The following is a 12,417-nucleotide window of genomic DNA, read 5'->3' on the forward strand; positions in this document are numbered from 1 at the left end:
TCATACCCTACATTACTCATCTCATATGTATATACTGTATTCTATACCATCTACTGCATCTTGCCTATGCCGTTCCGCCATCACTCATTTATATATTTTTATGTACATATTCGTATTCATTCCTTTACACTTGTGTGTATAAAGTAGTTGTTGTGAAATTGTTAGGTTATATTACTTGTTAGATATTACTGCATGGTCAGAACTAGAAGCACAAGCATTTCACTACACTTGCATTAACACCTGCTAACCATGTGTATGTGACAAATAAATTTGATTTATTTTGAACTAGGAATAAAGTAAAATTGTGTTTGATGTGTAAAGTTCAGTAGCCTCAGAACACTCAAGGCTGTCAGTTAAAATACAAAGCCAATCTATTCAGCAGCACTTCACAGCACAATTATGCAACAAGGCCAGCAGTGAAGGATCATACTATTTTATTTCACTTTTATTTTTGAAGAGCCAACAGCAGTATCTACTTCCCCTCTATATGGCTCAATCTTGCGTAATCATTCTGTTTTGTCTTTCATCTAATACACAATTGTTAAATGCAGCAGGGCAGGGGGAGATGGCCATTCTCCACTTGACTTTAGGACTGACAGAATGGCATTGGCCCCACGACAGGTACAGGATGGAAAATGGATGACACTCAGAGCTCCAGCTGGGTAGAAATGATCAGGCACAGTTATGGCCAGCCGACGACCCTGCCATATGCCAGTGGATGGAGGCTGCTGGAGGGTGGCAGTTGGGGTTGTCCTTTACTGCATTGGCATTGCCCAACTTCAAAATGAAGGGGAGATGGATGAGGGAATTAGTATAGGAATGGACACCACTATGGCCACCTTTTCCCCATTAAAAACCACTAGGCCTGCCTAGGTGTGACGATCGTCGTAAGGAGTAGACCAAGGTGCAGCGTGTTGGAGTGCTCATGATAAATATTGATTATTATACTCAGAACACTATACAAACAAACACGACCGTCACGTTCTGCAGGCTTCACTGAGCAACACAAAAACAAGATCCCACAACTAAAGGTGGAAAAAGGGCTGCCTAAGTATGATTCCTAATCAGAGACAACGATAGACAGCTGCCTCTGATTAGGAACCATACTCGGCTCAACACAAAGAAATAGAAAACATAGAAAGGCATGGAATGCCCACCCCACATCACACCCTGACCTAACCCAAAAAATATAAAATAAACGGCAATCTAAGGTCAGGGCGTGACACTAGGGGACGCTGAGACAGAAAAGTGGTGAATTCATGGCTTGGCTGTTAGGAATGTCCTTGGCCTTGTCTGACCATAATGATGGATGAAGAAGGTTAGTGTATGAACAGGCTCTTCCATGGCCATATTTTCCAGTGACAATCCCAGGAGAATTGGAAACTGTAGCGGGGGCAAGTGGGGTGCTAGTTTGGTTTGGTCTGGCCTTGTCTTACCTAACCTAACCACAAAACAAGGTGTGATGAATGACAGAATCAGCACCTATATATCGATAAATGTATATCTAATGCCACTCCCCTTAGAAATGTATAGATGAGTAAGGTGCCAGAGATACTGGAGACTCTAGCAGAGCAGTTGGGATGGGTCGCTTGTGGCGACTTGAGATCAATACAGGATATACAGAGAGAGACATAAAGCAAAGAGTGTGAGAGGCAGAAAAGTGCCAGAGGGACCACACAGTGCCAATGTGGTTGGGGAATGCCAAAGGGGGTGGTAGGATGAAATTGCATTGGCAGATGAGGGTGTATTAGATCATGTTAAATCAACAACAAAGCACAGATTTCCCTCATCAGCCAATGCAAATTTTGAATTAACATTGCATTCTGGGTTAGGCCAACTGAGACGAGTGTGTTTGTGTGGATTGGATTGTATAATTGCTGTTTGATGGAACACAACATTGCAAAAGTGTGTGTGTGTTTGTATCTCTCCCAGAGGGAGCATTCTCAGATCGTGCAATGCCTTGGCCCCGCTTGTGCTTGCGTGGAGAAGGACATCAAAGAAGGCCTGCAGCAGCCCTCTTCTCACTCCCTCACCCTCTCTCTTTCCATCTTGGTGTGTCCCTCAGTCAAGCAGTGAATTTCAAACAGAGTCAACCACAAAGACCAGGGAGGTTTTCCAATGCCTCACAAAGAAGTGCACCTTTTGGTAGATGGGTAACAAAAAAACTAAAAACATTGAATATCTCTTCGAGCATGGTGAAGTTATAACACTTTGGATGGTGTAGCAATACACCCAGTCGCTGCAAAGATACAGGCGTCCTTCCTAAGTTAGTTGCTGGAGGGGAAGGAAATCGCTCAGGGATTTCACCATGAGGCCAATGGTGACTTTAAAACAGTGAGTTTAATGACTGATTGGAGAAAATTGAGGATGGAACAACATTGTAGTTACTCTACAATACTAACCTAACTGACAGAGTAAAAATAAAATATTCCAAATCATGCATCTTGTTTTCAACAAGGCACTAAATTAATACTGCAAAAAATGTGGCAAAGCAATTCACTTTGTCCTGAATAAAAAGTGTTATGTTTGGGGCAAAATCCAGTACATACTGACTCTCCATATTTATAAGCATAGTGGTGGCTGCATCTGTCACGGTTGTCGTAAGGAGAAGCGAACCAAAGTGCAGCATGTGTGTCGTTCCACATTTTATTTTCACTGTGAAACTTTGCAATACATACACAAATAAACTGAACGAACAAAAACAACAAACCGTGACGCAGAGTAGAAACATACACTAACTCAGAAATAATTTCCCACAACCCCAGGTGGAAAGAAAACCCTACTTAAGTATGATCTCCAATTAGAGACAACGAGGACCAGCTGCCTCTAATTGGAGATCTTCCCAAACAAAACCCAACATAGAAATACAAAACTAGAACCGGACAACATAGAAATAGAAAACATAGAATAGAACAAAACTACAAATCTCGAATGCCCACCCAAATCACACCCTGACCTAACCAAAATAGAGAAACAAAACGTCTCTCTCAGGTCAGGGCGTGACAGCATCATGTTATGGGTAAGCTTTTACTTGTGAAAGACTGGGGTGTTTTACAGGATAAAAAAAACCTTTTGGAGCTAAGCGCAGGCAAAATTCTAGAGGAAAACCTGGTTGTTTGCTTTTCACCAGACACTATGTGTCACGACTTCCACCGAAGTCGGCTCCTCTCCTTGTTCGGGCAGCGTTCGGCGATCGACGTCACCGGCTTTCTAGTCATCGGCGCTCCATTTTTCATATTTCCATTTGTTTTGTCTTGTTCCATACATACCTGGTTTTCATTCCCTAATTACACTGCATGTATTTAGTCCTCTGTTCCCCTCCATGTCTTTGTGTGAAATTGTACTTATGTTATGTGGGTATTGTTACACGCCATACTTTTGTCTATGTTCTGTGTTTGGGCACATTTATGTACTTTTGTGCTTACGTTGGACCGGAATAAAAAGTGCGCCTGTTCACTACACTCTGCTCTCCTGCTCCTGACTTCGCCTCCAGTACACACCCTTAACACTAGGAGATGAATACACCTTTCATCAGGACAATAACCTAAAACACAAGGCCCAATCAATGTACACTGGAGTTGCTTGTCCAAAATTTTGACTATATATACATGTGCTGCTGACAACAATTGTATTACGCTATTTTTGCCAACGTTTGCTGACAACGTTTGCTGACAACGTTTGCTGATATATATATATATATATATGTCAAAATTTTGGACACACCTACTCATTCAAGGCTTTTTCTTAATTTTTTATATTTTCTACCTTTTAGAATAATAGCAAAGACATCAAAACTAGGAAATAACACATATGGAATCATGTAGTAACCAAAAAAGTGTCAAACAAATCAAAATGTATTTGAGATTTTAGATTCTTAAAAGTAGCCATCCTTTGCCTTGATGACAGCTATGCACACTTTTGGCATTCTCTCAACCAGCTTCATGAGGAATGCTTTTCCTGAAGGAGACCCCACATATGCTGAGTACTTACTTGTTGGCTGCTTTTCCTTCACTCTGCGGTCCAACTCATCCCAAACCATCTCAATTGGGTTGAGGTGGGGTGATTGTGGAGGCCATGTCATCTGATGCAGCACTCCCATCGCTGTCCTTCTTGGTCAAATAGCCCTTACACAGCCTGGAGGTGTGTTGGGTCATTGTCCTGTTGAAAAACAAATGATAGGCCAACTAAGCGCAAACCAGATGGGATGGCGTATCGATGCAGAATGCTGTGGTAGCCATGCTAGTTAAGTGTGCCTTGAATTCTAAATAAATCACAGACAGTGTCACCAGCAAAGCACCCCCCACCATCACACTTCCTCATCCATGCTTCACGGTGGGAACCACACATGTGGAGATCATCCGTTCACCTACTCTGTGTCTCACAAAGACACGGCAGTTGGAACCAAAAATCTCAAATTTTGACTCATCAGATCAAAAGACAGAATTCCACAAGTCTAATGTCCATTGCTCGTGTTTCTTGGCCCAAGCAAGTCTCTTATTATTATTGGTGTCCTTAAGTAGTGGTTTCTTTGCAGCAATTCGACCATAAAGGCCAACAGTTGATGTTGAAATGTGTCTGTTACTTGAACTCTGTGAAGCATTTATTTGAGCTGCAATTTCTGAAGCTGGTACCTCTAATCTCTAATGAACTTATCTTCTGCTGCAGAGGTAACTCTGGGTCTTCCTTTCCTGTGGCTATCCTCTGAGAGCCAGGTTTATCATAGCGCTTGATGGTTTTTGTGACTGCACTTGAAGAAACGTTCAAAGTTCTTGATTGTCTGTCATTTATCTTTGCATATTTGAGCTGTTCTTGCTATAATATTTACTTGGTATTTTACCAAATAGTGCTATCTTCTGTATACCACTCCTACCTTGTCACAACACAACTGATTGGCTCAAACACATTAAGAAGGAAATAAATTGACAAGGCACACCTGTTAATTGAAATGCATTCCAGGTGATTACCTCATGAAGCTGGTTGAGGGAATGCCAAAAATGTGCAAAGCTGTCATCAAAAATAAAGAAAAACCCTTGAATGAGTACTATATATTTTTATTATTATAAAACATTATTATTTTTTATAACCGAGGTCCGGACCTCAGTGTCCTTATTTGGCATGTTTTGGGCCCAGGGCTAAAATAATGTCCCCATGTAGTCTGACCACATTGGGCCGATGCGCCAATGCTCATCGGCTTCACATTGTGCCCAAGGCAGGTTTCCCCAAGGGCAGCCCTCACTTTGCCTGAAATAACCCCACCCTTTGGAATGGCTGCCCTTTTTTGGCCTTTTGGGGCCCAATATGAGGTCATGTTATTGGCCTTATGTGTTTTACCCACCCTGTGCCAATTTATGCCTACCTCCATAGCTCTGTCTATGATTTCCAGAGTGGTGACATTTTTCTGGCCTCATCCCTCAGCTTTTTACGAAAACACTTGGGGTACAGCTTTGTTATTGTTTGAACTGCAGATTGCCTCTGAGGTATGTACACCTATTATAGTTTCGCAACTGTATTTATTTTTATTTTACCCTTATTTTACCAGGTAAGTTGACTGAGAACACATCCTCATTTACAGCAACAACCTCGGAATAGTTACAGGGGAGAGGAGGGGGGATGAATGAGCCAACGTTGAAAGGTGAAGAAAGTAGAGCAATTGAGATGAGGAGGTAGAAATGACAGAGAGTGATAGAGATGGGGAAAAGGACAAGCATAGGGGAATAGTGAACAGAGCAGAGATGGAAGCAGAGGAGTGGAATAGCCTAAAGGAGAGAAATGTCTTTGAAGTGGCAGGAAATGTTTTAAAATTATTTTTGCATGAAGCATAGTTCTCTCTTCCTTCCTTCCGTCGCCATTTGACCGGAGTGGCAATCAATTTTATGTGGCATATGGAAGATATCATTCAATTTAATACTTGTAATATTAACTGGAGGAGACAGTAATAGGCAATTCCACGGTAACAGAATTGCGCTGAGACTCACTTAAAATCTTTCACTTAAAATTTATGCCAAACAAAAAACATTGATTTGAAAGTTTAACAAACCGTACAGCTCCATGCACAAGGACTACCTTTAACGATTTACACTGAAATTGTTGCAAAAACACATTCACTGGAAGAATTGTGCAGTAACGGAATTCAGGTGAACGTTTTTTTATGTGACCACATTTTCCAAAAACTCTGTAAAATATCTGCTCTGAATTAAGATTCAAGACGTCTGCAGAAAGAATGGGGTGTCAGCTGTGTATGACATGACACATTGACTTTGAAAACATCTATTTTGGTTATTGAACTACAGTAAGTGAAGAGGAATTACACCCGGTAACGGAATTGCGGTAACGGAATTTCATCATGGGTCCCTAATCTGTACCACACAGAAATAATTATGGATATTCATGTAATTCTCTTCATGGTGATGTATCCTATATCGGTACACAAAGGTATAAATATGCAATATCCTCTCCTGCATATTTGGGGTATTATTCTACACACTGGCTATTATTTTAATTAGCTCTGCCCCCAAACAAGACCAAATCTGAACCAATCATAAATGTCTATGTTTCATAAGTTTGGAAATCAAAGTACAGCACAGTAGAGCTCAGTAGAGTACATCAGAGTACAATAGAGTACAGCACAGTAGAGTTCAGTACAGTACACAGTACAGTACAGCACAATTGAGTTGAGTACAGTAGAGTACAGCACAGCACAGAACAGTAGAGTTCAGTACATTAGAGTAGAGTAGAGTACAGCCCAGTCGAGTAGAGTACAGCACAGTAGAGTTCAGTACAGTAGAGTACAGTAGAGTACAGTACACTACAGTACAGTACAGTACAGTACAGCAGGGCACAGTAGAGTTCAATACAGTACAGTAGAGTAGAGTTCAGTACTGCAAGGTACTGAAGAGTAGAGTACAGTACAGTACAGTACAGTACATTATAGAGGGAAAATGGCTGGTCTGAGTTAAGGCCTAGCATTGGAACAATTTAGACTTGACGAATAGGAATATTAGTACGCAGGCTGAGGTGGAAATGAACTGCCATTCAAAATGAGGAGCAAATCAAGGGGAATTTAAAGTACATGGGGCATGCTAATATGCTAACGCTAACAATCTTCTGCCCCGTGGCCACTGCACAGTACAGACACATACTTTATTTTGTCTTGGCAAAGCGGGGGTGATTTGACACAATGATTGTTTTTACAAGCCAATTAGGAGCTGTGCACCTTTTCTCATCCAATTAGCTGGGTGACGAGTGATCAGGTGAGGCAGCTCTGAGACTGCAGGGTTTAGCATCCTGCATGCTAACGACACAGCAGATTAGTCTGGGAAATCCTGCTCCCATCATTCTAGTAAATATATTCTCTTAAGTCTTCTCCTAAAGATACATCGTCTTTCTATTCTCTCTAAGTCCCTTAACCCCCAAGAGTCGATTGACAATTGGTGCGTCAAACTAAGTAACATAATAAAATTTAAGCTAGAGATATAAGATAGAGATATATGCATATTCTGGATGCATCTCAATCCACCGCATCCACCGATGCTGCACTTCCGCATCTGGGGTGAAAGGTGGCAGAGCTAGAGCGTTTTTTTTTTGGTCAGACCATGAGACACCTCGAAACGTCCGTAGCATCCCAATGGTTTGGCCTACAAACAAATACTACCACTCTATGAGACTCATGAACACGATGGTGGTCTCCGTTTTGCTCTACGAACCCCACAAGTGTCAGGGGACTAGTCTGAAGTCGGTACCGTCGACGTGCCAACTTCTGTTTGTAGTGTCAAAACCATTTGGGCTACAAACTAATGGGACCCCACAGTAGAAAGGGGAGATTCTCAAGAACACAATAGTGTTCTGTTCTCCGTTTTGCTCTACAACCCCCACAACTGTCACCGGACTCGTCTGAAGGTAATTGGTACTGGTTAAAAAAAAAAAATGGAAGTATGATGGTTGTTTTGTGCCTACCCAGAAAAAGAGGATAAATACGTGTAATATATATATATATAATTATTATTTATTTTTTTCTGATTTCCTGTATCACCTACATATAGTACAGCCACCTAAACATCTTGTTTCTTATGATGTATTATTTTACTGTCAATTATGAATGTGTTATTCAATGTGTTTCTCTGGGCTATAGTAGTGAAGCCCAAAATCAATATTTTAGTATTATTTTTTTATACCTAAAGGTGTCCTAAAATTAAAAATCAAATAGCTAAATGATTCATAGTACAACCCATTTTAAAACAATTCCATATGTAAACTTAGAACAAATGCAATTTTAAACACTAACCATAACCTTTACCTTCACACTAACCCTAGCTTCATGTGAACACCCCGGTTCAACCCTAACCCTTGCCTCAACCACAACCCTAACACTAACCCTAGATTCATGTGTACACCTGGTTGCACCCTAACCCCAAACCTCTCCCTAGCCTCGACCCAAGCCTAACCCTAGCCTCCAACCTAACCGTAGACTCAATCCTAACCCTTAGCTCTAACCCTAGCCTCCAACCTAACCGTAGACTCATCCTAACCCTTAGCTCTAACCCTAGCCTCAAACTTAAAGGCTAGGGATAGGTTTGGGGTTAGGGATGAACCAGGGTGTTCACATGAAGCTAGTGTTAGTGTGAAGGTAAAGGTTAGGGTTAGTATTTAAAATTGCATTTGTTCTCAGTTTACATATGGACTTGTTTTAACCTGTTTGGGATAGGGGGCAGTATTTTCACGGCCGGATAAAAAACGTACCCAATTTAATCTGGTTATTACTCCTGCCCAGAAACTAGAATAAATATATAAGAATATATCAATTTTTATGTGATTTTTTTTCTTGTAAAATAGCGATAATATTCCAACCGGGAGACGTTGTATCCGTTCAAACACTGAAAGAAGAAAATGGAGTCATCACATGCACGCGCGCACCAGCGTCATTGTTCTCAGAAGTACCACTCTCCAAAACCCCTGCTGTTTTTCGCCCAGAGACTGCAGAGTAATCATTCCACATTCTGGCGCCTTCTGAGAGCCAATGGAAGCCTTAGAAAATGTCACGTTACAGCACAGATGCTGTATTTTTGGTAGAGATGCTACAGAAGGACAACAAATTGTCAGGCAGGGCACTTCCTGTATGGAATCTTCTCAGGTTTTGGCCTGCCATATGAGTTCTGTTATACTCACAGACACCATTCAAACAGTTTTAGAAACTTTAGAGTGTTTTCTATCCAAATCTACTAATTATATGCATATTCTAGTTTCTGGGCAGGAGTAGTAACCAGATTAAATCGGGTACGTTTTTTATCCAGCTGTGAAAATACTGCCCCTTATCCCATTTTGTGTTCCTTTTTATTATGTTTTACTTTAGCTTATTTGGTAAATATTCTCTTAATCTCTTCTTGAACTGCACTGTTGGTTAAGGGCTTGTAAGTAAGCATTTCATGGTAAGGTCTACACTTGTTGTATTCGGCGCATGTGACAAATAAAGTTTTGATTTGATTTGAGCCATAGCCTCAATCTTAACCCTTAGCTCTAACCCGAACCCTTTCCCTTGATAAAGGACCAATAATCTAATGTGTTGTTGTCTCTCTCCTCTGTAGGGAACGTGTTTCTGGTGAGCCTGGCCTTTGCTGACCTGGTGGTGGCCTTCTACCCCTACCCCCTGGTGCTCTACGCCATCTTCCATGATGGCTGGTCGCTGGGAGAGACACAGTGCAAAGTGACTAAGACCTGTCTGTCTGTGTGCTGTCTGTCTCTCTAGCCCTGTTTATACCTGGTTCTAACATGTTTCCTTTGTCCTGATATTGTCCACATTCTGATTGTGCCCACATTTTTAGACAGGTGTATATGATTAAAACTCAGATTATGATCTGACTGTGATCTGTTCTTCCTGACCACCTCTTTAGGTAGTCAGGCACATATTGCATATATAATGTGTGAGTTATATGTATGTTTGTGTGTGTATGAGGACGACAATCTTATTTGGACAAGATCAGGACAAGGCTTCTGTCTGCTTTATTTTATTCTGTCTTTCCTTTTTTCTTTTTCAATGTTTCTATTCTCGCCTCTTATCTCTCTAGCCCTGTTTATACCTGCCTTTAACATGCATCCTTCATTCTGATCTTGACCTGATCTTATGTGTTTACACTTATAAGATCTTATCATAATCAGATCACAATCCGTCTTTTAATAGTCTACACTAAAAATGTGTGTCAGAACCAGGTATAAACAGGGCTTCTGCCCCCCCCCTCTCTCTCTAGGTCAGTGGTTTCCTGATGGGCCTGAGCGTCATCGGCTCCATCTTCAACATCACCGGCATCGCCATCAACCGCTACTGCTACATCTGTCACAGCTTTGCTTATGATAAGCTCTACAGCTACCGCAACACCCTCCTACTGGTGGGGCTCATCTGGCTCCTCACCATCCTGGCCATCATACCAAACTTCTTCGTAGGGTCACTCCAGTACGACCCCAGGGTGTATTCGTGTACCTTTGCTCAGGCCGTCAGTACATCGTACACCATCACTGTGGTGGTGATTCATTTCTTCGTGCCCATCGCCGTGGTTACCTTCTGCTACCTGAGGATCTGGATCCTGGTCATCCAGGTGAGGAGGAAGGTGAAGACAGAGGTGAAGTCCCGACTCAAACCCAGCGACATGCGCAACTTCATCACCATGTTTGTGGTGTTCGTGCTCTTCGCCATCTGCTGGGCACCGCTTAACTTCATTGGGCTGGCCGTGGCCATCGACCCGGAGATGGTGGCGCCACGGATCCCCGAGTGGCTGTTCGTGGTCAGCTACTTCATGGCGTACTTCAACAGTTGCCTTAACGCCATCATCTACGGCCTGCTCAACCAGAACTTCCGTAAGGAATACAAACGGATTATCATGGCCATGTGGATGCCTGGTCTGTTCTTCCAGGAGGCGTCACAGGGGGGTACTGAGGGTATGAGGAGCAAGCACTCGCCCAGACTGGGACTCAACAACAACGATCACATCAAAGGAGAGGCTTTGTGACGTTGACGCCAAGGTTCTCCACTCCTTTCCCATGGGTTTTGTTTATTTCTTCAGTCGTGGAGTGCCATTTCTCTATTATATCTCACTGACTGCACAGTTGTGCTGTTACCAAAGCCTCAATGAACTCTCGGAATGGTGCGGATTAAAAAGAGAGAGAGAGACATACACAAGAAAAGAGAAAAAGAGAGAGGAGGTGTGGACTGATGATAACTGACTCTGTTATTCACAATTCAAAGAGTGCCATTCATGAAGCATACAGTATACACTACCAAAAGTATGTGGACACCTGCTCATCAAACATCTCATTCCAAAATCATGGGCATTAATATAGAGTTGGTCTCACCTTTGCTGCTATAACAGCCTCCACTCTGATGGGAAAGCTTTCCACTAGATGTTGGAACATTGCTGCGGGGACTTGCTTCCATTCAGCAACAAGAGCATTAGTGAGGTTGGGCACTGATGTTGGGCGATTAGGCCTGGTTCACAGTCGGCGTTCCAATTCATCCCAAAAATGTTCGATGGGGTTGAGGTGAAAAACAGTCCCAGATCATTATTGTTCCTCCACCGTAGTTTACAGTTGGCACTATGCATTGGAGCAGGTAGTGTTCTCCTGACATCCACCAAACCCAGATTCCTCCATTGGACTGCCAGATGGTGAAGAGTAATTCATCACTCCAGAGAACGCGTTTCCACTGCTCCAGAGTCCAATGTCGGCGAGCTTTACACCACTCCAGCCAGTGCTTGGCATTACGGATTGGTAATTTTATGCTTTGTCCATGGCTGCTTGGCCATGGACGAACAGTTCTTGTGCTGACGTTGCTTCCAGAGGCAATTTGGAACTGGGTAGTGAGTGTTGCAACCGAGGACAGACGATTTTTCCACACTACGCGCTTCAGCACTCGGTAGTCCCGTTCTGTGAGCTTGCCTATCACTTTGCGGCTGAGCCGTTGTTGCTCCTAGATGTTTTCACTAAAACGCACTACCAGTTGACCGGGAAAGCTCAAGCAGGGCCAAAATTTGACTTGTTGGAAAGTTTGGCATCCTATGACGGTGCCACGTTTAAAGTCAATTAGGTCTTCAGTAAAGCCCTTCTACTGCCAATGTTTGTCTATGGAGGTTGCATTGCTGTGTGCTCGATTTTATACTCCTGTCAGCAACGAGTGTGGCTGAAATAGCCGAATCCACTCATTTGAAGGGGTGTCCACATACTTTTGTATATATAATGTATGTTCTAACTTATTATGTATCATACTCTTATGTACACCTCAGGCTGTCTGCCTGTTCTCTGCTGCTGTAACAATATGCATTTTAAAGTGGAAGCATCAAAATTATTATTATTACATTTTTTTTACACCATTACATCCATTGCATTTTTATATAGGACAGTATATTTAAAGACACGTGTTATCTTCACAGTTTCCTC

At 42.3% G+C, this 12,417-nt stretch overlaps 1 protein-coding gene across 1 annotated transcript in view; it reads left to right on the forward strand.

Annotated features, from left to right (window-relative positions):
- LOC106613152 (melatonin receptor type 1B-B) overlaps positions 1-11,350 on the forward strand; it is a 95,346-nt gene extending 83,996 nt beyond the window's left edge. The window contains exons 2-3 of the mRNA XM_014215140.2: positions 9,579-9,697; positions 10,239-11,350. Of these exons, the coding sequence (XP_014070615.2) occupies positions 9,579-9,697; positions 10,239-10,994 (875 nt within the window). The 3' untranslated portion in view covers positions 10,995-11,350. The remainder of the gene's footprint in view (positions 1-9,578; positions 9,698-10,238) is intronic.
- Positions 11,351-12,417: the final 1,067 nt, after the last annotated feature.

The sequence above is a fragment of the Salmo salar genome, chromosome ssa09 (genome assembly GCF_905237065.1).
Source record: "Salmo salar chromosome ssa09, Ssal_v3.1, whole genome shotgun sequence".
NCBI classification, from domain to species: domain Eukaryota; kingdom Metazoa; phylum Chordata; class Actinopteri; order Salmoniformes; family Salmonidae; genus Salmo; species Salmo salar.